This window comes from Trichomycterus rosablanca, chromosome 8, assembly GCF_030014385.1.
Source record: "Trichomycterus rosablanca isolate fTriRos1 chromosome 8, fTriRos1.hap1, whole genome shotgun sequence".
NCBI lineage: Eukaryota > Metazoa > Chordata > Actinopteri > Siluriformes > Trichomycteridae > Trichomycterus > Trichomycterus rosablanca.
Genome location: NC_085995.1, coordinates 8,006,437 through 8,033,981, shown reverse-complemented (window position 1 = coordinate 8,033,981; position 27,545 = coordinate 8,006,437). Strand labels below are relative to the sequence as shown.

At 39.4% G+C, this 27,545-nt stretch overlaps 2 protein-coding genes and 1 long non-coding RNA gene across 10 annotated transcripts in view; 2 read left to right on the top strand and 1 right to left on the bottom strand.

Moving 5' to 3' along the window:
- mbnl3 (muscleblind-like splicing regulator 3) overlaps window positions 1–11,889 on the top strand; it is a 54,886-nt gene extending 42,997 nt beyond the window's left edge. For 2 of the 8 annotated variants that reach the window (XM_063000438.1, XM_063000439.1), the window contains exons 7-9: window positions 5,406–5,513; window positions 10,082–10,197; window positions 10,391–11,889. In XM_063000438.1, the coding sequence (XP_062856508.1) occupies window positions 5,406–5,513; window positions 10,082–10,197; window positions 10,391–10,531 (365 nt within the window). In that variant the 3' untranslated portion in view covers window positions 10,532–11,889. Of the gene's footprint in view, window positions 1–5,405; window positions 5,514–7,563; window positions 7,659–10,081; window positions 10,198–10,390 lie in introns of those variants that run through there. The other 6 variants (XM_063000440.1, XM_063000441.1, XM_063000443.1 and 3 more) reach the window with 6 other exon arrangements.
- Window positions 380–5,331, bottom strand: LOC134319338 (uncharacterized). The gene is made up of 3 exons (XR_010013491.1): window positions 5,186–5,331; window positions 3,108–3,188; window positions 380–802 (listed from the first exon to the last, which is right to left on the bottom strand). It is a non-coding gene; the product is annotated as an uncharacterized LOC134319338 (long non-coding RNA).
- Window positions 11,890–20,735: 8,846 nt separating the features above from the next.
- rap2c (RAP2C, member of RAS oncogene family) lies at window positions 20,736–27,321 on the top strand. Its single transcript, XM_063000437.1, has 3 exons — window positions 20,736–21,650; window positions 23,041–23,347; window positions 25,716–27,321. The coding sequence occupies exons 1-2, from the start codon at window positions 21,378–21,380 to the stop codon at window positions 23,317–23,319; spliced, it is 552 nt and encodes a 183-aa protein (XP_062856507.1). The 5' UTR covers window positions 20,736–21,377; the 3' UTR covers window positions 23,320–23,347; window positions 25,716–27,321.
- The last annotated feature ends 224 nt before the right edge of the window (window positions 27,322–27,545 follow it).

Below are 27,545 nucleotides of genomic sequence, written 5' to 3'. Positions count from 1 at the left end.
TGGTAGTCCACTTTGTGCACAAAAGTCATGCTAATTGGTCCCCTGTAACTCGCACACTAAGCTTTGCCAGAGTTTGAATGCTGCATTGCATTATTTACTTGTACTCAGATGCTGCAATGCTTCTGGGCACTGCATGTCGCCTCCGCTAACTGCTCTCCATATACCTAATGATACGTAGAGGAGTCTGCTGTATCGCAAATATGCTTTACATGAAACTCATAGGCTTTCTTGTAAATGTATTAGTAGTAAAGTACAAAAAGCTATGTGGATTATACGATGCATAATAGGACTGATTGATTATTTTTAATTTGTCAAGAAAGGTTAAAAATACACTTCAAGACATAATTTATAATGACAGTCTTTATTTGTATGTGACATAATCAGTGGTACACTACTTCTGCCTTTCCTGGCTTAAAATTTGCTATTAAAACATACAAAAAGCACAAACAATATTTTCTTTTGTGACCCTTAGCTCTGTTTACCTTGATCTACCACTTTTAATAGCCATCAATAAGCTTCTGGCAGAACTCCAGTTGGATCGTTGACTCTTTGATTTTTACTTGCCAGAATTGAAAGAATGGTTGGTTCTTTACAGTCCACATATTCTCACCAAAAGATGAGATCAGCTTAATACTGGCATGATGTAAACATTTCAGAACTGTTGGTTGTGCTGGTTGGCTGGGCGGCCAACAGACAATCATTAAAAGTTGGTGTGCTTTCTACACAAAATGCCACCTCAACGTCTGGTCAGGGCACTGACTCTCCATACAAGGTACAGCTCACTGTGAGAATCCATCACCAGCTGGTGTAAAAGAAGAGGCCAGGAAATTGGAATGAAATAGATTTGGAGAAAAGTTGGGGGAAATTAAGAGAAAGCGTGAGAGTGGAAAGGTATCACGTGTTTGCTTACATCAAAACAAAACATGACTAGTTTAAATTTCAGCTCTGCTACCAGCAGGTCGGGCACCTACACAGACAATGATTGGCTTGTCCGAAAGTGGGAATGGGTGATTCCTCATAACTGCTGCAATTACGACCTCTGCTGGCTAATTGATGGCAGCTGCACAGAGACAGGAGATAATAGAGATCATCGTGTGACTTTGTGTGCAATACGGATCTCCATATGAACCTGCTTTATGCAGATGGTGAGCAGCAGTCAACTACTGCACACGTGTCAGAGGGAGCGTGTGTTAGTCATGACCCTTCTCGGTCAGGAGTGGAGGTCAGCAGCAGGAGAGGAGGTAAAATGCCATTGGGTAATTGGATACAACTAGATTGGAATCTTGGCCTCAGTACTTGGATTCAGTACTTGGCCTGTAGGTTGGACAGTATCTAATTCTTCGGCATAGAAATACTAATTGTTATATTCTACATGGGAAAGTTTGTACACATAAACATCTCAATAAAAATCAATACATATGAATATAAAATTGGTTCCCTATTACTACCATTATAACCTCTTCTCCTTTGGAAAAACATCCCATTAGGTATTAAAAATTAATGATGAATGACAAGTTGGATGTTTGAAAATGTAAACAGTAAAGTACCTTGCCTGAACTGTCCCAAAGTAATTGTCATTAATGTTAAAAAGTGTCTAAACCAACTAAACCCACATTTTTACATTAAATTGACAAATTGCCAAATAGTGCAGTGGAATAAGTCACTCCAAAGATTGCAGTTTTTTTGCTTCCGAGTCTAATTCTGATGTGCTTTACACCACTTCATACTGCAGTTTCAACTCACTTCAGCAATTTTAATTTTGTTACCTTGTGTGGCCTAGCTTTGCAGCTGTGCTGTTGTTGCTCCTAAACTTTACCAATTTACAATAACAGCATTTATACTTGAGGTGGTAGCTCTAACCGGGAAAACTGACTGGTTGAACAGGTGGCATTCGAATACAATAGCGTGTTAAAAGTAACTGAGGTGCTGGGAATAAGAGGGGGTCGTGGACTGTGCACATGTTGGAAGGAGCATGTGTCAGGCAAATATACTCTCCTCGGATGCGATAGGGGTCTCCAGCAGTGACGGACAAATCGGCTCTCTAGTATTGGGAGAAAAGGGGAGAAAATGCATAAAAAGTAGCAAAAGGGGTCTTTAGTATGGCCTATTCTACTCTCAGTGTTTGTCAGTGGAAACTGCAAGCACTGTATGATTGATATTATACACCTGTTAGCATTGGGTGTGGCTGAAATAACCAAATCGACTAATTAGAAGTGCTCTGTAAATTTGGAGGGAGAGAGATGTTTTATATGGCTCTGGTGGCTGATGTTCAAGTAAATGTTTAAGTATCCCTGGAGTGCTTTACTCTTTAAAATCTTAGTCTGCGCTTTGGGTCTGTCTGAAAACCTAGTGAGCTGCCTTGCTGCCTACTGCCTATTTAGGCAGCTGCCTAAGTAGAGAATATTCTAATAAGACATCAAACTCAAAAGGCAGATTATTTAGACGCTCTACTTAGACAGTGATTACGGTGATTACATCACATCAGTTTTCGTTTACTAAGCTTACACAGTTAGCCTCCGGCCATTTAAACCAATAATAACCACCTAATGTCTTCCTCTGTGTACCAGTTAAATTGTCACTGATAAGCCTGAATTTGCAGATAAATGACACTTGTACCTTTTATACAAATTAAAAAGCAACAAGAATTTATTTATTTAGATTTAGATTTAAAAAGAACTCTTCGCCATATTTGTACGTTTTTGTGAGAAAAGTTGTGCCGCACTGAATGCTGGGATTGTCTTCACTGCTTAGTAAGCATCAGCTGCTCTCATTATTCAATCTGATTATTGCTTAGAATTAAGGCACCTTAATAGGCAGCATTTTAAGGTAGCTAAGGATTTACACAGCTTTCTTCTAGGCAGCATGTAAGATGATGTAAAGCTCACTAGGTTTTTTAAACATACCCTTCATGTCCTCATCTTGAGTACTCTTATGTTAGAAAAAAGTTTGCTTTTAGTCTCGTCAGCGCTGGTACGAACTACTTTGATGTGTTTCTTTGTGTCAATGTCCTGTCTGTACCCCCAAGTGTTGTTTGTATGGCTTGCGGTCACCGTCGTGGCTCTAGCTCATCCACTAACCCTTCATGTTCTGTCAAGTCATTCACTGACCTCTTCCTCCTTAATTCTTCCATCCTTTTCCTTCTCCGTCTCCTTCTGGGCTCTACATGCATGGTGTGCCAGCTTCCTTGTCTGCATGGATACATTTGGAAGAGTTCCTAATGAGTTAGTTCTGCTCCCCTGTTCCAAAGCTCTTTAGCAAACAGGAAAATTCAATACATTTCAATAATTATAATGAGCTGTTTATAAGCTAACACTAGGTGGAATTGGGTTCTGCGACCAGGGGTAATCTTTGAGATGATTTGATTTGAGCTGTAGGCTACGCAACTGTAGTAAGCAGGAACTTGAAAGGCTTCACAGCATCTTCATCAGGTGCTCAGCAGACACAAAGGCCCGTGCTGCAACAGCAACAATTTAGCAGACACTTTTATCCAAATTGCCTTACTGTACACAGTCTAAGCAATTGACAGTTAAGGGCCTTGCTCAAGGGCCCAACAGTGGCAACCTGGCAGTGGTGCGGTTTGAACCAGTGATCTAATTACTAGATACCTGTGACAACCTACCAGGACCTTATTGAGTCACTCCCAGCCTGTCTAGCTGCTGTCCATGCTGCACACGGCGGTTACTCTGGATATTAGCTGGTGGTCATAATAATGTGACAGTGTACATGCAGCATATGGTAATATTCCAGACATGCATTCACATGATATGTGGCAAAACCGCTCTGCCATTGTTCCATACAGAGTGAGGCAGTGCTGCTTTCCTTGCCGTTGCGTCTCTCTAAACAGATTTGCCGCATTGACTTGACGTTTTTATTCCTTGCTGCTGTGCTTAGTTTTTAGTGTTCTAACTTTGTCCCAGTTTGCCGCTGACCTTTTCAACGCACCATCGATGAGATGAGTTGTTTATATGCCGCAGTCTGAAGCAAAGCATAGACATGACAAAGAAAAACTGATTCTCACTGATTTACAAAACCCGTTGTACTTAACTGTTTTAGTCAGAGTAACATTCTGAGAAAAAATGCGGCATGGGGACTAGTGAGCTGTGAAACTGTAGTACTGGGTTTGCATCATAGATAGCAATCACTTATATTCTAATCCATGAATTGTTTGTTGTAGCTTTGTATCTTTTTAATAAGATTCAGTCCACCTTTAATCCAAACAGCCTGGTGGTGAACGAAGCACAAAAAGCTTATCATGTGAATTCAGCCAGAGATTCCATTGCTGCCACTAAAAGGCATCACACATGTTGGATGTTTGCTTTTGGATCTGCTTGGCTTGTGTGGGTGCAGGGCATGCAGAAAAAAATCAGATTATGATAACTTCCAGTGATGAAGCCCAATGCTTTATTTAAAGAAGCACCTGTTTTCAGCCTTTAAAAATTTAATCAACATTTAAGGGGCGACCATGCTGAATCTCAAATAAACAAAGATGTATATGATTTATATATATATTACACAAAGAGAACTTAAATAGTAAGACAACACATAATTGCCCCTCATAACCAGTTGCACAATCTTTAGCAGCAAAGAACACAACATTAATATTACTTGAACTATAACTTTGACTAGGCCATGGTAGGTGAGCCCCTGCTTTTAGATTTTCTACATAGAGAACATTCTCCTGTCACAGAACCCAATTCCACCTTAATGTTAGCTTATAGACAGATGATCTTGCATTCAACCCAAGAATAATAGATTAAACTTTTTTTAGTGAAGTCCTAGAGCCTCAGACATTCATTGTTACCATTTCTAGACAGTTTTATGTGGCGTTTCTGTAAAAACACTGAAAATGACTAATTGACTTTGATGCTAATGATCAGAATAAGTTACAATTGCATTTAACAACCAAGAGGGCAGTACCAAATTATGTGTAATTATGAGAAATTTTCATATATAGTCTGACAACTGTGCAGTAAAGAAGATTGTCAGGAGAGGGGGCAATTACTTTTTTAAAAAGCTAAATATTCCAACTGCTTTAACGTTATATAAGCGGTATGATGCCATTGCGATTAACCACTTATGCTCCTATATAAATCTCGATGGTTTTAAACAGCCATAAATAAATAAAGAGCAAATCATTTTAGTAGCCGAGGCTGGATAAAACAGTCATGGTTCTTTTCTCTGTTACCTTATCATTATTTACTTTTCAGCTTTCCAGTCTGCTGTTAGTCTGTAGATTTCTTTTGGCTTTGGGTGCAGTTTTCAGTTCATTTTTGTTGAGCTTAAAAAGCGAGCCAGTCCTTATCCCTAAACCAATAAGAGTGGTTCCTGTTTTTCTTTCTACCCTTTTTTTTCCTTTTCTTCTTCCTTCTCTCCTCTCCTACATCTCCCCTTCAAATCTGTTGTAGGGCTTTTCAAACCGCCCGGCCCATTGGCAGAGGGGCGCTGGGAGAGGCGGGATTGGAGCAGTTGCCGACCCCCCAACAGCCGCTATCTATCAGGGCCCGGACACACTGGTGAGGGTAGAGTCCAGGCCCCCTCAAACACACACACATGCACACACACACACACACACTAATACCCATACACTGATCACGTAGATACTTGAGTCTGAGTCGATGCCCCAAGGCCAAATCAAAGCGAGTTCGCACATAGTTTATCTATTTACAGACACACTCTGGTGTTTACACAAAGTTCTGTGTGTGTGTTAGTGAGGTGAACTGTGTGTCTTTATTATTTAGTGATGTTCATTTATCATGCTATAATGGGTTGCCATCTGCCATATGATAGCAGTCTGTACCAATAAAGACGAGTAGTTTAGCACACATATTTCCTTTATCCACCATTCACACAATAATAAAGTAGAATAACATGACTTTATGACACAACGTTGACTGGTTTAACTATTAAATGCCAAATCAAAGAAACTAATGTATAAAAACTCAAATAAGACACATTACACTTAGTGCTAGATTTCTGCTGGAATGCATTGTGTGTGTGTATCCCACATCTCCTGCTGTGTTTGCCAGTTTTATTTTCATTTTGCTTTTCTCCAACACATAGTCCAGCTCCATCAAAATACAACTATCAGATGTTTCAGTCTGATTGGATTGTGTAATTTTGATGACTGTCTTAGGTGATGAACTGCAGTACAATATGTATTAATGTTGGTTATCATGTTGGTAACACTTTATAACAACAGCAGTTAAAAAGCCGTTTTTTAAACATTTAATACAGTTTTTTAAATCAAATGCTAGTTGGAAACATTTGGACATTTGATCAATGCTGCCAGCTCAATGTTGCTCTAAATAAAAGTGAAAACAGAATGGAAAGCATCTTCTTTTAGAAAGTGACCCATAACATAACTGCTTTATTAATCATGTGAAGGATTTGGGACACCCGGATGGCACAGCAACAAAACTGTGCTATCTCACTTCCGCTAGGGTCCAGGGATCGAATCCACAGCGGCCGCTCGGGTGTCTATATATAGACTTGATTGGCTATGTCTGGGAGGGGGAATGGCTGATGCTGCACGATGGATGGTCCTGTCTAGGGTGTGTTACGACATTTCAACCAAATTGACCAGTTACAATCAAGATGTTAAGAATGATATGGCATTACATGTAATAAATGTGTAATACATTTAATTGCTATGGAAAATCCTAATCAATTATCTTAATTGTTCACCCTAATTAATAATATTAATAGAGATTTTTGGGTGGCACACTGGTCTGTTATGCTAATGGAGTTTGAGCTGTTGAGCTATCGGCAGGTCTACACAAATATTATTTGTTATCTCTTGGGGGAGGCTGGAATAGATTGCCACCCTATGCATGGTGTCCCTTGCGCCTTGCGCTCAGTTCTGCTCAGGTCTCACTTCAACCCTGACCATTTTACTCAAGCACCTAAAGGGTCATATATTGAAAAATCTCAACTCAGACTGCTGTGTTCACATCATTGTCACATGAAAATCTTCTTCCCCTTAAAGCTTCTTTAAGCATCCAAAAAGGTGGAAATCAGATGACGCTAAATCTGGACTATAAGCTCTCTCTCAGTCTCTCAGACACGACCAATTACTACTCCTCCCACCCTCACTGTTTCCAATGGAAATATAAAAGTGCAAAAAAAGTTGATAATATAAGGGAGTTGAAGCACACATAATGTTGAAGTGCATGCTGGGATTGTAGTGCAGCACATTGTAGGTTAATATTAATGTAAAATTTTAATGATTTTGCCTGAACTGCCCTTAGACCTTGTGTTTGACACATGGGATGTAAATAAAATAAATTAATAATAACTGTATATAACTGTAATAATAACTGTAGCTAAAGATAAATAAATACATATGAATGTGTGCACTCACGTTTGTTATAAAGTGTTACCATGAGGTTTTACTGGCATGTCTTTGTTCTTGAGTGAAAACATCATCTTGGCAGTACATAAATGCTAGTTGCCATGACTGTTCCACCTGTTCCTTTGGCATATTATGTCATGGTACTCATAACATTCCTCCTCCCCTCCACCTCCCCCTTTCCCTTGTTTCTTGTCTGACTCGCCTGAAAAAAGTTCCCATGATGCACGGTGCCACCACTTCCACTGTTTCGTCGGCTACGACCCCAGTCACCAATGTTCCTTTTGCCGAATCAGCCGCCTCCAATCAGGTTTGCCCCTTCATTTTGGCCTCTTCTCTTTTTTAGCTGTACGGCATCCAGCTCTGGTCCACAGACGTTAAAGATACACCCGCAGAACCAATCTGTTACGTTTGTTTGTTTTAAGGCTTATTGCATTTCAGTGGAAAATAGTAAGACACTATTTAGTACTACTTATTATGTATTTCAGCTGTTATAATCGAGCCTCCTTTACACGGGAGCATTGCTTTAGCCCATAGGCAACCCACCTGAGCTGGCTGTTTGTGCTAGTAAAACCCAGCTGAATATGAACTCTCTGTGGACCAGTGAGGAGCCTTTGTGTAGCCCTGTGTCACCCTGTCTTTGTGTGTCTTCACCTTGTCTTTTCAAATGTCTTAAATGTCCTTGCTCTTTGCTCCACTCTACTATACCTGTGTGTAGTTTAATCATTATAGTGTTCGTGTTCATTTCTTTGTCAGTCTGAAGCTTTTTGAGGATCTCGGGTTGATTTGTGGCATTACAAATAGTAATGAGGGATGCACTAGGGATACAGGTCTGGGTCCCAGTCGTGCAATTTGCCGTATTTGGCAGAGATTTTCCCCAAGGATGCAAACAGTTATGCAGTAATCTAGTGGGAAACATTGTAGGGTCCCTTCTTATCTACTTTATTGGTTCTAGGAACCAGTTTGTCACCAGGTACAAGTTGTTTTGACCATTGCAGTGTTTTGTAATATAAGTACAGTATGTCACAAGTTGATTGTTATTGATTGGGGTTCTGCAGGCCAATTTATTAGGTACACATACCTTGCTTTTAAGTTTATTTGCTTTTTACATTTATTTAGCTACCACACTGACTGGAGCCCATCTCTTGCTATGCTCATTTTGTCACCACAGCTTTAATCATCCATTATGGCTTTAATTAACCATCTGAGATGAGCTCGAGCCCAGAAAACTCGAAGCCATTTTTGCATAGAATTGATGTACGGCTTTGTTTTTGTGTAATAAAGTATTCTTGAAGCAGAGGTGGACTGTGTTAAGTGACAGTGGTTTTCAGAAGTACTCCCGAGCCCATGGGATTGTATTTCTAACAGTAGCATGACGGTTTCTTAAGGCAGTGCCATCCCAGATCTCAAAGGTCATGCACATTTAACAGTGTCTTGTAAAGACTGATAATTTGGTGGAGTCTTCTTTTATACCCAATCATGATTCCCTCACTTGTTACCCATAAACCTGCTTATTGTGGAACACTGTAATTTGAATATGTTTAAAACTGTTCAGTCTTATTTTGCCTCTGTCCCAACTTTTTTTGGAGTGTTTATATTTACAGAATACAATGATTACTAAAAACACTTGGAATTTTTTATTTCCAGTTTTATCAGTTAAATAAAAATTCAAGAGAATTAACAAATCACTTTTTTTTCCTTTTTTTTTTTTTTTTACTGAATTTTACACTGTGTCCCAACTTTTTTTTCGGAAATGGGGTTTGTAGATAAGAATTGGGCACTATAAGTGCTAATTTTGTAGATCTGAGGTGAATATGTGCACTGAAAGTATATTCAATTCAATAACAAAAACAAAGTGGCTGAATACATTTTAACCTCCCTGTAAATGTGCTTTATGAGACAAGGTATGTGTTCTTAATAAACCACAAAACCTGCTCCTAAGGGGGGGGGGGGGGGGTCTCAGTGAGCCTATAGGGGGCCCTGTTGCATTTGACTGAGAAGAGTAAAAATAAACACATGTGATTGGACTGGAAAATCAATAGGCTATTAGCACACAGGAGATCTGAAGTGCAAAGATCAACAGATGGAGACTAGGAATGATTCCAATTCAGTTGTTGATGCAGATCCCGCTTATGCACACCCAGACCCACGTGAGGAAGCTCCCACCAACAGTTCACCAGAATTAAACCTAAAACATCAACCAAAATCAGAAAATACCAAGATATTTATCTTCATCATGGATTCATTGAATTCCCCATGAGCAAGAAGACAATACCTTTTGTCATCCTTTCTAAAAAGTGTAAAAATAACATCATAACCCATGTCAAGAGGGTCCCAGAAAAAAATTAAACATAGGGGGTCTAAGAGAAAAAAGTTAAAGAACCGCTGTTTTAGTGTTTTATGTCTTATCACGATTTTAAAAATGACCTCCACCTTTACTGTGTAATATAGAGGAGACAGTATTAATTTCCTGTGATGTAAAACCATATCAGTGACGTATTTACATGCAGATGTAACAGTCTCTTGTGTTTAAAGGATAAAATGAAAAAAGGTCGTAATATTCAGTGTTAACCGATAAACCGACAGTTAGCGTTCATGCAAAACCAGCCTTTCTTCAGCTCCTGCATTTGCTTGCCTTTGCATTTTTGTCATAACTGTCCCAAAATGTTTCAATCTTTCTCAACCCTCTCTCTTCCCTCTTCTCTTTCTATTTCGTGTGTGCTTGTTTTTCAGTAGACCCCGCCGAGGTACTGACTGCTGACCCCGTCGACCTCCACTGCATTCCTGTAGAAACACACCTATGTCCAGTCCCTAAACTGCTGGTCGCAGCCCCGGTGAGCCTGAACTCAGTAAGCCTCGGCCGTAACCTCAGTTAACACATCACCATCACCACGACCCTGTCCAACCACACCACAGAAAAGTCAATGCAACAAACATGTGCCTAATTTGACACCCAACTATGTCATAAAAAATAATACGACAAAAAGGTTTGCTGATCCTAAAATAGGCAATACTTCATCCTGGACCTTTAACTGTTTTAAGGAAGCGTGCCATGATGCAAGGAGACTTGAGCGCAGCCAGACGCTGGTTCTGAGCGTGTCGTCAAATTCACAGCCATACAAATACAGATTTGTAGACATGCACGAACACTGTTCAGAATGGTGCATCCTCAAGCGACAGTAAGGTCTCAGACCCGGCTTAATGGATCCAGCGGGAGGAGTGGAGCTGAGGCTCGACATCACCTGACAGCACATGTGACTCTGCAACAGCTTGTGTGGAGAACACAAGAATGTGATTGATGTGCACATCTATGCACAAAGACATGCTTATATCAGTGGGTGGGGAGCGGGGTAATTGCATGGTCAATTTTAAAAGCACTCATGGTTCTTTTATTTGCTCTTTTATCTGATACATTTACAGGTGTTAGTTTCTTTTATTCTCACACTGAGCTTCTTTAATGGAAAACTATTCACATCATTGTAGGATTTCGTTCACATTATTGGCCAAATTGCCTTCTGGTTATTAGGCTGCCGTTTCTGGAAAAGGCTTTTCCTGACATCTAAACCACAAAATACTTAAAGCTTTTAACGTCCCCCTGAACGTGAAAAGATGATTTTTAAATTGAAAGTCTGCTAACAGTGTAATTTGCTAATCCTAAACTAATCCTGACAAGCTAAAATATGATAACTGGAGAGTTCTTTATTCTCTGACTTGGATTTCTCTGTGGATGTAGGTAGTCAGAGGTTTAATTCTCACCCCTTAATTAGAATAGACAAGTGCACCAGCATATCCTATCATACGTAGTCATGCTGACTGATGATCAGGATCGGATTACATCCCTTAGCCGGCACTGCACAGAAGGTCTGATGGATGATTAGCTCAGGATGGGTCTGATTCTCATACTGTAAAAGATAGTGGCAGCGCAGCAGCTGGGGTGGTACATCAGAACAGTGCAACTTCTAAGCCCGAACATTGCCCCCTTTGGAAAAAAACTCCCTTTTTTGATCATTTTTATATTTAAATAATGTCAAGGACATGTAGACCTGATTTATCAGATGCACAGTGATGGAGACTGTCTCTACCTCTGTCTTTTCTCACAGTGCAGACACTCTTGCCAAAATCTGTGGCTCTGTCCCTCCTACTGTGTGACAGTCTGTTTGTCTGTGCTTATTGCTTAGCCCTGTTTGTTACATCTCACAGTAACACGAGATCTTGGAACCGTCCATACTGTGATATTCTCAGCACGACAACAACCAAAATTCCCCTTACAGAGTTTCAGCACTTTTCTATTTGGGGATGATGTGCACGTCTCATCGAAATGTTCTCTTGCTTACAGAATACGCAGTGCAGGGTATATTAAAATGAGCTCAGACAGAATTCAGACTGGTAAATGCTCCCAAAATTAATGACGTGTGAAAATCAGGAAAATATACAGTATATTCAAAATTCTATTGTTCTTAGGCCTGTCACAATTATAAAATGATCACCTAATTACAATGATTAAGCATCAAAAAGGGTGTACCAGCTTATTAAAAAATGCCAGCGCACACGCTCTTTTGTTGATTTTAAGTAAAATAAACTATATATATATATACTGTATATATATATACTGTATATATATATATATATATATATATATATATATATATATATAAATACACACAAGATATATACCCTGTTTCGTTCATTTTGATGCAGGGAAATCATCTTTCATTTTAACTAACCAGAAATACAACCCATCTCTGGCCAAAACACCCTTCATTCACTCACTGTCTTACACCTTGGGTAAGTTTGAGATTTTGTCGTATTAAACCCCATATATTTAAAAAAAATTTATGATAATGTGCATCGTTGCACCTGTAATATTTTGTAATAATATAACATTTATTATTTTGTGTTATCAAGACGATTCATACTCATTTTGCGACTGTATGGATAGTGTTTACTGTTTGGGCCTTTAGTCTTCTTAATGGCTAGTTACCTGTTTCCCTAATTGTATTCGTTCTTCGTAATCGTTCTTGTTGCTGGCCTAGTTCTCCTAGTTTACCTTAAAATATTCCAAGCATAACTGTCTTTTCCAATGAAATAGTTCTTCTTATAATTGGTCCAAAATAAAAGGTTTGGTTATCTGCCAGCACCATTCAAAAGCATTAATATTCATCCTGTCCCACTTTTTTATTGTTCAGCTTTAACATTCTTAAAGAACCCTAGAGCAGATTATAGTCTGGACAGTTTTTATCTAAATTGTTACATCTGAAGAGCTTCTCTAGTTACTTCATTCTTGTTCTGCCAAGAGCCAGTCTGTGTCTTATTTCCTGCCAGTTCATAATCAAAAACTTTATTAATATAATGAAATTACTGTGCTGTCATACAGTATTTCAGCCATCAGTATTGGTCAAGAGCTAATGAACTATTTGTGACTAGTTGTGTAGCTAATATTTAATTAAGTATTTATTCTAGCATGAAGTCAACAAGAAGGAAAAGTCTGTTAAATCGTTATGATTATTTGTACACAATACAAAGACGTGATGGATTTGGTATCCCTATGCCATGACAGACGATACAAATACTTACCCATATGGTCACAAACTAAGTCCAAATTGACTTGACAGCACTAAATAATACATCATTTATATTAATGTTAAATTTTACAGGTGCAATGTTGCACATTATTATGCTTTTTTAAAATGTAAAGGGTTTTATATGACAAAATCTCAAACTTCCCCAAGGTGTAAGACAGTAAGTAGCTAAAATGTAATCATTGTGACAGGCCTATAGCACTGGATACATTAGTCATTAACACTAATCATGCTGCTGTTTGCATGGCTGTAGCAAGTCAAGCTCTCTTCAACACATTTCGATTGTGCTGCTTTATGTGCCAATGACTTCCAGAGCAGGGTCACTCTGTGCCAATCACTGCTAAAAGAAAGGACTACAGTGATTACATTTCAAGGCCAGAAGCTGTATGATTTGATTGAAAAGGCTATTTCCCTTCCAGCTAATGCAATCATTAATGCTCTGCTTTCCTTTAGGCTTTCCATCTTTTCTAATTCCCTTTCACAATGTTGTAGCATTTAATTGGATTTACCGTATCTATTCTAAATAACATGTCCACGCTTACCAGTTACATGGTTTGATGGCTGGATTTAATTCAAGTTACTGAGAGACCTTTTACACCCTTTAGCTGGAGCTTGCAGTTTGTTTCGAATGAATGAACACAGTATGATGTTGAGTATAAATCAACTAGGGTTTGCATTATTTGTCCTAAAGTGTTATATATGTTTATCCTCTCACTGGTCACCATTGGAACTCATTTGGAATTGGATATTGGAGTCGTTTTAAAGCAGTTTTTCCCCCCAAAGTCAGAAGACTCTAAAAAGCTAGAATATTGTGGTTGACTGTAGCCTTACAAACATTTTAATAACATTTAGAAAAATTAATACAGAAAACGCAAAGCAGATGGATCAGCTGTAACTGTAGACCTGAGAAACCTCACTCACTCATTAACATTACTAGGAATGGGCCTTATACACACTGAATGTGACATTTAGGACAAGAAGAATGTCGTTAAAGCTTGAGGATGCCTGATTGATAATTCTTCTGAAGTGAACCATGCATTAAAACATATCAAGTGGGAGGGAGATCCTCTCAATGCCATTCACTGTTGAAGGACTGAAAGAAAAAGAAGAATCTACGGAGACTCATGTCAAGGACCTTTCAGTTGCCGCTGTCGCCGCTATTTAAAACAGCTGTGCTGTTTGATTGTAAAGATAGCCATACTATAAAGCAAATGTAAATGGACAAACATTGCACCTTTTAAAAGGAGACCTGGAAAGTATATGTTCATGTATTTTCTGTCTGTTGTAAACCATCTTTCTCCAATCAGATTTTTGGGCCTGTGTTCTAAACAAAGTTTTAAGACCCAGGAATAAACCTGATTGTCAAGATGAATGTTATAAAGTCATAGTCTTAAATTTTTGTTTGAAACTCGGCCCAAAGCGTATTTACTTTATAATGGCGATTTAGAAAAAAGGAAAAAATGATAAGTGTGCAGGATTAAATTCTGTAGAGTAGCCTGAGGTTAAATGCAAAATCTACAGGCCAACATACTGTGTTACGAGAATATTGCATTTTTGTGTTGTACACATTTTATAAACATTTAGGAGAGTGTTGGCTGATGATTTGTATAATGGATTTCTTGTAGGTGAAAAACTCTTATTGCCTAGCCAAGGTTTAGATCTCTCTTTCTCTCTCTCTCTCTCTCTCTCTCTCTCTCTCTCTCTCTCTCTCTCTATCTCTCTATCTCTATCTATCTATTTCTCTCTCTCTTTCACGTTTTTCTTTCATATCCACTTATGCCTTCTCCAACTGCTATCCAGCTGGAATCAACAAAATACTTGATTAAAAAAAACACATGCCCCGTTTGGGGCTTTAGCATTTTAAGAACACTCACTTTTTAAAAAGTGTATATTCAAGTATAATGTAGGTAATCTTTTATGTACATATTACAAATGCACCAGTGCTATAACTTCATCTCCATTCTAGTTATCGCTTGATCTTAATGTCATTTAATGGTACTTATTTTAGCTGCATCTTCACAACTTACGTCACTTGTTTTGCTGTGAAGGTGTGTTTAACATTTCTAAAACGAAATGTTTTAGTTTAATCATGAATGAGTTCTTATCAGTTGCTTAATCGGCGTAGAAAGTCATCGCATGAAATGAAAATAATCTAAATAATCCAATAGTTTGTGTACTTAGTATAAGCTAAAAATAAAGCTATATATATATATATAAATGTTAATCTATATACACATTTGTATTACAATGATAGATTCATTGTTACTTGATAGTAAGTTTGTTGCTATGGCAACAAAACTACAACATGGCTACCTTTTAAAAATTTAAATTGTGAATTTTTTCACACTTCAATTGAATTCATGTACAAGGTTAACTTATTATGAAAGGGAATGTGTTATCATATCTTGGATTAAAAGATAATTGCCTATTTTGTATAAAGTCCAAAGGCCATTTGGTGACATTATTATTTTTTTATGATTTGTTTCCCTATAGGGATTGGTGTCTGCCTGAGATAAATGATTAAAACAAGGCAGTGGGACTGTTGTATGAAAAGAACTTAAAAACCTCATTAATTTGGTAAAGAAGAAAAATGTTGTGGTGCAAAACAGTCTCACTTCAGGTGTGAAATCATCATTGTAAAAAAGGGCTTTCTGGACCGGTCGTTTCCAGAAAATATCTTAAAGACAGGAAGACTTGTTCTGATAATGTGTGCAGAAATCTTGAAATCGATGAGATCTGGAGCAGGTCCCTATTTAGGGCGTAGTGAGCTAGAACCTTGCTAAAACCTTGTCTCATTTCTGTCCCTGTGCACTCTCGCCAGCCTTTAGCCCAGCTGTGCTGGGACCTGCTGCGCCCCTTATCAGTGTACGAATGTGTGTTCTTCACCTCGTTTGCACTTATGTACATAACTGATGGAAAATATTCAGAATTTATTTTGAATATGCATAAATAAATTCAAATATAAGTATATATAATATTAAAAACTGGTACAAATGTAATCAGATGACTGTATTGTTCGAAATACAGGTAAACTGTTCTTTTACTCGGTTGTTCAAGAGATGTTGTTTTTGAGGGATGAATTTGTACTTTGTGTTTGCTGATGCCCTTGTTTTTTTCATCATGAGCATGACGATGCTTGCTGATAAAATGGGTAAAAAATAATTAAAATGCTTTGTAGTTATAGTTTACAAAAAAGTGTAATACCTGAGCACTGAAGCTGCCTAGATCTGATCCTACAGTGTGTTGGTGGTGTTTGAATAGAAGCATGGCCCTAAAAGATATGCGGGTCACGTGTTGTATCTAGAAACCAAAGAATAAATAACCTGCCTGGTGACCTGCTTCTTATTTTTCCTTATGTGTTATAATTTTAGGTACCCACTGCATTGTACTTGGCTGTGCTTGTTCGTATATGATAAAAATAAATCGTTCAGAGTTCTAGTAGCTCAACTGTATTAAGATCTCCAGCATTAGACTCCTTGTGATTTCAGCCCATGTGAACTTGCACTGGTGATGCTCTGCCCCCTTCAGATTGCAGAAAGTATGACAGAATTAAACATTTGTCTTGACTTTCTGGGCCTGACCATCATCCAAATAGAGTACACCACCAACATCAGGGTCAGATTACAGCAGAAAGCATTGCTACTGGTTCTAAAGAGTTTTTTTCTCTGTGTTTGGTTTCATTCAGTGTTCACTGCTCGCACATTCCCAAAAACCTGTCAATAATTCTCAAGATCTCAGTACGTTTGCTCCAAAACTCACAGTCCGACAGCAGAAACCAGACAAACTTTGCTATTTTAAATGTCGTATACAGTCTGTACTCTGCAACTGCTTTGAAAGCCAATACTTTTGTTGCCATGGCACTTGTCCTAGTAGTGAGGGAAAGACTGAGTCCTTTTAGGATCCTACACATCGATGCACCTTTGGGCCATACTGAAAATGGTCCCAAACCTTCTGCCTGCAATTTGGAAGGTTGCACTTAGGACTGAAAAAAGACTAAAGTCCCGATTTACAGGAACTGAATGCAATTAAAAGGCACTTTTAACCATTGTGCTAGTCAAAGAAAATGAAAAACAACACTCTTCGACTGTCCACCTTCCTGTGCCTAGACATTCTGTAAACATAGTGCTTTTTATGTTTGTTCTGTTTAACTTTTAACCAAGAAAACTATCACTTTCATATTGCATATTTAATCACTGTATTGTCTGTATGTCTCTGTGGAAATATTACATTGTAGTGATCATAAACGGTTAAATTTGTTGCTATATAAAAAGTTTGTAGTAAATTGTAAGCTCATATATGTTATACAAATGCTATGGATGTTGTTTTAATCTCTTGTTGTAATTGAGGTATCGACCCTCTCGAGGGCAACAGTCAGGTTAAATGTCAGGTTAAAGGTTTAAATGCGGAAGAATGCTTTCTAATTTCGAGAGCAGTTTAAAAAATTTCCAACTTTTTTTCAAAGCCATAGATCATTGATTCCTCTTTCCCCCACTGTAGGACAAGATCAAACTGAATGCCCTGACTTGTATGAAATGCTTCTCTTTCTATTTAGTGTGTCGTGCTTGTATGTGCTAAAGAATTGTGCTTCTTGCCAATCCCTTTTATGATTATATTAATGTATAGAAAATATACAGTACATACTTAAATGATCTGTTCTTTTTGTTTGCCATTTTAATAAAGCACTTAAAGTTGCACCATCTGACTTTTTTTAATTCGTCATTCTTTAATATCCGCTTTATCCTGATCAGGACTGCAGTAGAATAGTTAATACTCCTGTGTGTTTTGGGGAGGTAGTGGAAACCTAAGTACCCAAAAGAAACCCTCACAGGCACTGGGAGAATATGCCAATCTCCCTGACGATGACTGCAGGCAAGATTTGATTGGAGGTGACCAGAAGTGAAGATTGAACCCTCACTGTGCTGTGTGGCCCACATAATGTCAAAAGCACTACATACTTATTTGCCAGTTTATTCCATGCAGTTTTACATTTTCATTCTTACTAGCTGTTACTGGGGTCACCTACAATATGAATACACTTGATCAGGATACAGTAACTAAATGCAGCTCATCATTTTGCTATGTAGCAGCCCCTTTTACCCCAACACATCATTGTTCATATAATAAACAGTTGATCTGATTTTAGAAATGATTTGTCTACCATGTCAGCAACACAATGTGTGTATTACTATAATAGAAGAGATTTTAAAAATATTAGTGTCACTGCTGATATAAGAACAGTTATTTCATTGCATTTTTAAGTTCTACTACAGCTGCATTATGGTCAGTGTTGTGCCAGGTATGCTCCCCAGAATTACTGGGTGCAGTACAATAACACATCCCAGACAGGATCCCAGTCCATTAGAGGGCCTTTGCCACCAACTCCCCCCAGACATAGTCAATTGTGCCTGTATGTAGACGCCCGACCGAAAAAACAGTGATGATTCAAACCCTGGATTCCACCCTGAAAACAGTTTTATAAATAACATATCCCACAAACAGAGTCCTACAGACCACTCTTGGAAAGTTGAGCGATGAATACCACAATTTTTGGAAAACAATAAACTGGAATTTTAGGATTAATGAGTTCTCCAGAAGCCAGGATTTCCAATGAACTAAATAAAATTCTAACTGTGGGCTGTAAATGTGCTCTGTACAAATTTAAAAGGCAAATAAAAAACACTGCAGTTGGTTCAAAATGTATTCAACTGTGCCAACAATGCTGCTCTTGCTAGATATCACGGGAACCTGGCTTGTTGGCACTAAAAATGTTCAGAACTCACTACAGACATTATTACAGACTGGACTGAATAATGAAGAACTCCAAATTGTTTACATTATTATTATATATTTTTTGTTAGTTATAACTTTTAGTTCAATTTAATTGTGTGTATCTATGATTTGTGTAAATCCTATTCATTCAAATTACTCTCCAGGCCACCCAAGGAGGATGGGGGTCTCTGCTGAGTCTGGTTCCTCTCTATAATTTTAGGGGAGTTTTTCCTTGCCACTGTCGCCCTTGGCTTGCTCAACAAGGGTTTTTGGTCTGTCTGTCCTGGATTCTGTACATTTGACAGACGCTTTTATCCAAAGTGACATACAGTACTGTGACAGTATACTGTTTAAGTAATTCAGGGGTTAAGGGCCTTGCTCAAAGGCCCAACAGTGACAACCACACTGACTAAATACAAACTCAGTGCTCACAAGCTGGCCATCGAGACCGGACGCTACAAGAACTCCTGGCTCCCCACGGAACAAAGAGTGTGTACACAGTGCAACACCAACACCACAGAAACTGAGCTGCACTTCCTAACTGAGTGTCCAAAATACACTCACATACGGGAGGTGTACTACAAAACATTTCAGAAACTTCACCCTGAATTCTGCTCCCTCACCAACAACCAGAAACTGTTCATCATGTTGGGAGAGGAGAGGAAGAGCAGCACTGTAGCAGCTCAGTATGTATCTGCCTGCCACAGTCTGAGAGACACGGACTGATCCACCCAAACACAAGAACAGCCCTGATGGACACGGACTGATCCACCCAAACACAAGAACAGCCCTGATGGACACGGACTGATCCTCCCAAACACGGGAACAGCCCTGATGGACACGGACTGATCCACCCAAACACAAGAACAGCCCTGATGGACACGGACTGATCCACCCAAACACGGGAACAGCCCTGATGGACACGGACTGATCCACCCAAACACTGGAACAGCCCTGATGGACACGGACTGATCCACCCAAACACAAGAACAGCCCTGATGGACACGGACTGATCCACCCAAACACGGGAACAGCCCTGATGGACACGGACTGATCCACCCAAACACGGGAACAGCCCTGATGGACACGGACTGATCCACCCAAACACGGGAACAGCCCTGATGGACACGGACTGATCCACCCAAACACGGGAACAGCCCTGATGGACACGGACTGATCCACCCAAACACGGGAACAGCCCTGATGGACACGGACTGATCCACCCAAACACAAGAACAGCCCTGATGGACACGGACTGATCCACCCAAACACGGGAACAGCCCTGATGGACACGGACTGATCCACCCAAACACAAGAACAGCCCTGATGGACACGGACTGATCCACCCAAACACGGGAACAGCCCTGATGGACACGGACTGATCCACCCAAACACAAGAACAGCCCTGATGGACACGGACTGATCCACCCAAACACGGGAACAGCCCTGATGGACACGGACTGATCCACCCAAACACAAGAACAGCCCTGATGGACACGGACTGATCCACCCAAACATGGGAACAGCCCTGACGGACCCACACAGTGATAATGTTTGTTATGCACATCTGTTTTCATTCTATTTTTCTTTTTTATGTTCCTTTTTTAAATTTTATATTTTACTAAAATTATTTCTTTTTATATATTCATATAAATGTATTTTCAATGCTTTGGCAATACTGTAACCACTACAACAGTCATGCTAATAAAGCTCTTTCAATTGACAACCTGGCAATGGTGGAGCTTGAACCAGTGACCTTCTGATTACTAGACCAGTACCTTAACCATTAAGCTACAACTACCCATAGTCTGTAAAGTCGCTTTGAGATAACGTCTATGGTAAAAATCGCTATACAAATATTGTGTATTTGACTTGACTATGTGAACTATAGGCGGCGCAGCTGCATTCTGCCCTCCCAGACTGTACGTGTAGCCTGTTATGGATCGCGTCCTATTTCTCACACTCGGTAGTGCGGTAGTGTGCGGTTTGGGACCGAGCCCGCTGATTTAAACCAGCTGAACGGAATGCAGTGTGGTGGCCGATAGGGCTGAGGCGGGCCGGGAGGGAGAGGCCATAGACACACGGGCAAAAAAACTAGAGCGTTTGCTGTAAATTTCAAATAGTTGTACGTGCAGAAATCCTGACTTGTTGATTGAAAAGAGAAAGAAGCTCAGCGGTTTATCAGGCGAGCTGTGAAAGTGCTGCTATCGCGAGGTTTATTTGGCGCAAGTGAGCTAGCTGAATAGCATACTAGGCTAAAATAAGTAAAACGTTAGTGTTGTTCCCCTGGACGCCGGAATGGGCGCACACACACGGGCGTGCTTTGTATTTGGAAACTTTAGCAAACAGGGGTGAATGACAGACGCGTTAAGGGAACATTTTATTCCTTTAAAACGTTTTTATAATGAGCACTTAATCTAAAACAGTCCAACGTAGATGGAGCAGGGGCGCTTTAGTGGAAGTAGCTAGCACAGCTAGCCGGCCTGGCAGCTACATCCCAGAAGAACAGTTAATACCCTAAAGTAGTGTCGTTCATTTAAACGCTCTGGGTTACGATATTTGTTGTTTATCATGTCTAAATGTATCGGTTTGATTAAACAGGTTTAAGCTGCTTGCTTATGTTGGGAAGAAAATCAAGCTAGCAAGCCGCGATAGGCTCAGTGTTTTAGCGCCCAGTCCAGATGAAGGAGTATAAAGTGGTGGTGCTGGGCAGCGGCGGCGTGGGCAAGTCCGCCCTCACCGTGCAGTTTGTCACTGGCACCTTCATCGAGAAATACGACCCCACCATCGAGGACTTCTATCGGAAAGAGATCGAAGTGGACTCGTCCCCTTCTGTGCTGGAGATTTTGGACACAGCCGGAACCGAGCAGTTCGCTTCCATGCGAGATCTCTATATCAAAAATGGCCAAGGCTTTATCTTGGTTTACAGTCTTGTCAATCAGCAGTCCTTCCAGGTAAGATTACTCACAGGCTTCTGGTGGCTGGTGGGACTTTGTGTCTCACATGCTAACAAGGTTAAATGTTTTATAATGCACATTATCTATATAGCCAGTATGTGGACTTCTATTCTATTCATTGCGTTTATCTACTTCAACCACACCCATTGCTAACAGATATTTAAAAAAAAAATCCAACTTTGTGGCGACAGTTTAGGGAAGGCCCATTTCCTGTTCTGGCAGGACTGTTAAAAGATAGTTGACTAGTTTGGTATAAGACTCCAGTGGACTGCAGGGAGCCCTGACTTCAACCCCATTAACACATGTTGGCTAGAATGTTGATTGCCAGCCAGACCTTCCCATTCCACATGAAGTCTCAAGTGCTTGACTGTAAATGCTTTTTTGATGGATTGGCTTTTTTTTTTTTTTTTACACTAACGCCTTTTCGATGGAGTGGAGGTTGTAGCTGCAAATGGGGTATGACTAAGGGTGGCGGGGCTTCGTATTACTGCCCATGGTTTTGAAATGTTTATCAAGCTTATGGGTCATGTGTCCATATACTTTCGACTATGTAGTGTATGTCTTACAGATTTATTCAGCCTATTGGGTGGTTGTAACATATGCATGGCTTTTTTTAACAATCATGTTCCTTCTTAACTGCGTTTAAACTTCAGTATCCAAAGTTTCAGTATTAAATCAGAATTTATTATTCATGATAAAAGGTAAGATAAAATAATCCCAGTTTGTTGTATCCAGTGTCTGTTCATAATTTCATATTACAGAACTATAACATATTTTATAATACAAGATTTTGGAGTGAGTCTGCCCAATTAATCAACAAGATACATTTGAGAGATCAGACACTGATGTTGGACGAGAGGACTTGGCTTGCAATGTCTGTTCTAGTTCATCCCAAAGGTGCTTGTTGGAGTTGAGGCCTTTATGGACCTTGCTTTGTGAACTTGGGCACAGTCATGCTGAAACATAAAACAGCCTTCCTTAAATAGTGCCTACAAAGTTGGAAGCATATAATTGTCCATAATGTTCCAGTATGTTGAAATGTTATGATTTCCATTTACTGAAACTAAAGGGCATAGACAAACCCCTGTAAAACAACCCTTATAGCTTTATCCCTCCTTTACCAAACTTTACAGCTGGCACAGTGCAGTCAGACAGGTAACATTTTCCTGGTATTCACCAAACCCAGATTCGTCCATCAAACTGCCAGATAAACTGCCACTCCTTGCTGAATGTTCATAAGAATATAAAGAGGAAGAAAATGACTTCCACAATGAATACACAGAATGCATTGTTCCCTTCCCTACAAGACTAATGTACCAATACCTAACAGGTTAGATCACTGGCATTCCTCTTTATCATTGCCATCTTGTATTTTCAATTTCCCCAGGACATCAGACCAATGCGAGATCAGATAGTCAGAGTGAAGCGCTTCGAAAAGGTGCCCCTCATCCTGGTGGGAAACAAGGTGGACCTTGAGTCTGAGCGAGAGGTGGCCGGGTCAGACGGCCGAGCCCTTGCACAGGAGTGGGGCTGCCCCTTCATCGAGACCTCAGCCAAAAGCAAGACCATGGTGGACGAGCTGTTTGCTGAGATCGTGAGGCAAATGAACTATGCCACTTTGCCTGAGAAGCAGGAGCAGTGCTGCACGGCATGTGTGATGCAGTGAGGTTCTGGCCTTACTACAGTCTTTGCAGGTAAAAGGCTGAGGGTTTATTGATTTACTGATTTGATTTAATTTGAGTTTAAAACCAAAATAATGCATATAATAATAAATAAATAAGACATTGACATCTGTGTCCTTTGATATATGGTATCTGTTACCAGGACATTACCAGCCGGTCCTTTAACTTCTGTTTGTTGAGGAGCAGTAGCTACTCCACACTGGTTTAGTTCTGTTATCTTTAGATCACACAAAGAATGTGCCGTGAAGAACAAAAATGTCTGAGCCCACCACCAGTGTGGTGGAGCGTGAAGAGGCCGAGCAGTCTAGACTAGTGACAGGAACATGACAACAGGGAGATTCCCAGTAAAAAGAAAGAACACCTAACGTCCTGGATGATAATTGATGTTCCAGAATAACAGGAAACTGCTCTGGAGAAGTTCTCCATTATTGTGTTGTCATTGTTTCTGATGATGAATTGTTTTAGTGTTTGTTTTAGAAGAGCTAATTTTGTCTGGTGAAAAATGAAAGGTTTATCAATGTTTGTTGTAAGGAGGATTTCTAAGAATGCAGCAGTTTCATTGTTGCATGTACATTTAATTTTATTGCAGAACTGTAGTGCATGGCTTGTCATGATGAGCATATTTTAGCTGATTGCATTTCCCCGTCAAACAGGCTTCTTTTGTAGGACCATGTGCAGATAAATAGAATCTCTGTCTGCCTTTTAGACTATATAAAAATTGCTTAGAGATGACATCATTTTGTGGGCATGTTTGATTTACCAGTCACTACAGCCAGTGTCCACTGTTGCATTTAAAACTCTGCATATTGGAGCGTCAGTTCATGAGGTGGTGAGGAACTTGCACAGTTAGTGAGCAGGATGATCTTATAGTGTTCATACACTGTTGTATAAATCTGCTTACTTATGAAGAACAAAAATTACTTGTAGCGAGTGTGGTCATGTGTTACCTCTGGTGTTGCACGTTGCTGAGATATTATGCTGCTGCGTTATCTCAAGGTCGCTGGGTGTACGCACACAAGACAGGAACACCCCAGACTGGGTGCCAGTCTATTGCAGGGCTGCAATTTGAATTAATTGGATATAAATTAAAATGCACCCACCTGGGTCAGTACAAATAAACAATAGAACAAATCAAGTCCAAAGCTAACTGTGGGTCTTCGTAATCTCCTTAATCTGTCTTGGCATAAATCAGTGCAAAGGGTCCTGTGTGGAGATGGGAGAACCTGTCAAATGGTCAACCAATTCGACAGTTCTTCATAAATCAGGACTTAATGGCAGAGTAGCAAGAGGAAATCCAATATTGAGTTAAAAGCATATGACAGACCTTTTGTACTTTGCTAAGCAGTATGTAAAGGCAATATGAGGAAACTGGTTTTCTGGTCTGATGAGACTATTTGCACATCTGGCTAATACCCTCCCTAGGGTGAAACATGGTGGTGGCAGCATCATGCTGTTGGAAAGAGGAAGGAGGTGTTTGGTTTCTTTGTGGCAGGAAGAGGCAGACTGGTGAGAATTTAGTGATAAATTAATGTAGTCAAAAACAGGGTCATCCTTTAAGGAAATACAGTTCCCCTTTAGTCACAAGGACCCGAAGCAAACCACCAAAGAAAAATTATAGAGAGGCTTCAGTCAGGTCTCAGAATGTCATTGAGTGACTTAAACCCATCGAATATCAGTGTAAAGAATTGAAGATAGCAGATCATGAGAGCTTTTTCCATAAATCATGATATCAACTCCCCTAATCCCCTCCCCTAAGTGTCCAACACTTGTAGATGTGTATCCAAGCAGACTTAACAGAAGTATTCAGACCCTTTAATCACTACTTTGTACAGTAAGTGATGTGTTAAAAAAAAACAACAAAAAAAACCCCCTCAAACTGCAGTTTTCACTGCGTGGCTGAAATGGCAATTATAGTAATTTAAAATAAGTTAGGGCTGTGTTTGTGCGGGGATATTCCCAAACCTTGCCTGTCTTTGGCCCTCCAGCACTAAAATTGTGCAATATTACGTTCATGTCCTGTTTGAATGTAGTATATATGATGCAACATTGGGGAAGAGAATCCCATCGTCATTCATTAACATGGGAAATACTGGATCAGTATGCAGATAGAATTACACAAAGTATGTTGAAACAAAATTTTATTTGTGAAAATGAAAATTTTCAGGGTTTAGGGAAAATCCGGTCATCTTAAAAGATGATAAAATGCTGTAGGCTGTGTACTGCCATCTTCAGGTTTTCAGCAAATGTTTGGTGTGTCGGGGCTTTGGACTCTGCAAATTATTGTGGCATAAACTAAAAAAACTGCAAAATAGTATGATTGAGTATTAATAAAAATGGATGTATTGATAGTGTAACTGACTTACTTATGTTTCTTTTGTAGCTCCAGCACCTGGCAGGAAGACCTTTAAAACCAGTTTCTGCTTCAGTGATGTTTTGACCCCATGAGCCACACACCAGTCTCACTGAGCTGTCTGAACTGAGACTGATGAGGTCATCTGATGACAAAGCTTGGTTTTGCTGCATCTTAAAGCGGGGACTTTACGTCTCTGACTTTCATTGGTGTTTGTATTGTAGAGCACATATATAATACAGTATATATCCAGTATACTGGGCTTTTTTGGGAACTGCATGATGAGCATCAGTTGGAAAGCAGAGGACTTTGGAAACAGGGGCCATCCTTGACAGGGCTATTACTATCTATTTTCTTAGAGGAGGACCTTCGTTATGTATGAGCGGGACTTCCCGAACCTGCAAAATGCTGACGGTGCTCAGTCATGCAACCCCAGGTTTTCTTTTAACATTTTAAGTTTCATTTCTATTTTTAAAGTGATTTATAGCCATTATTCAGGATTAAGACCTGGACCATCTAACTTTGCTTTACTTTTTATTCTTTTTTTAAATGCAGTATGTATGCTTTTCCTCACAATAGTCTATTTATTAAAATCTTTAATTACAAAGATGGACAATGCATTTTTATGTTCCACTGGCCTTTTTTTGTTTTTGTGACCGTACGTATTGTTTCTGAAATGGAGAATTGATGACGCCTTAAATGATTACAGTCTGAACTTGTGTGGTCTATGCTTCCTGTTTCCTGAGTTCTTATACACACAAACAGTGGTGGGCCAAAAGTCTGAGACCACTAGTGAAAGTTTCTTCTACTTTGCATTTTCTTAAATTTAATACAGTGTTTTTAATTTAGAAACCATATAATTCAATGATACATCGAGCAAATTCACATGCTTCAGTCTTCTGAGCATGTGCTTTAATGGAAAGGGAATTTACATGGTTAATTTTGCAAATGTGTGTATATGCTTTTCACTAGAACCAAACACTGACTGTATGAGATGTATGTATTTTTCAAAAATTTATAGAATTGTACTCAAAATATGCTGCTTATAGAATTTGTCATGAACAAATTTGCCGTCATGGTCTCAGACTTTTGGCCCCAGCTGTGTATATAAACAAATTTCCTTTCAGGTCATAAGACTTCCATAAATAGTACTGTAGAAAGCCAAAAATCCCCTCTGTTTGTTATTGCATATTTGTTTAGCACTTTTGCGTCTCATTCTCTGAAGTTTCTCAGTGAGGCAGTGGCAGATCAGCGCATTGGATGTCCTCTAGTGGGCATCCGTAATGTAACAGTGTTGTATGAATTAAACCCACCATCCAAACAGGAAAAACAGTCTTTCACCGTGACTAGGTAATGTTTAACTGTGTAGTATTATTTAAATAATAATGTGTGATTTATTAACATTAAACTGGCATAACATAGTAGAAGGTTGTAGATTCGAATCCAAACTTTGCCTTTCAGCCACTGTTGGGCCCTCGAGCATGGCCCTTATCATTCCTGGCTCCAGGGGTGTTGTACAATGACTGCCCCTGCTTTCTGACCCCAGCTTCCAAAAACAGCTGGGATGTACAGAACACAAACATTTAATTGTACTGTACACATATACATATCAAATAAAGGTGTTTTATCAGCCCTAGGTTTTCTTCTACAGCCTCAGAAATAATAGTTGGGACCATGGAAAATGCAAATAAAAAGCACATTGTTTCTTGGAATTACTTTGAATTTTATTTAATTGCAGAAAGTATTACCTCAAGACATTTCATGTTTTTTCTGGTCATTTAGTTTGTGAATATATTTATCCCTGTAACACATTTCATAAAAGTTGGAATGGTAAAGCTTTTACCACTTGGTTATGTGCCA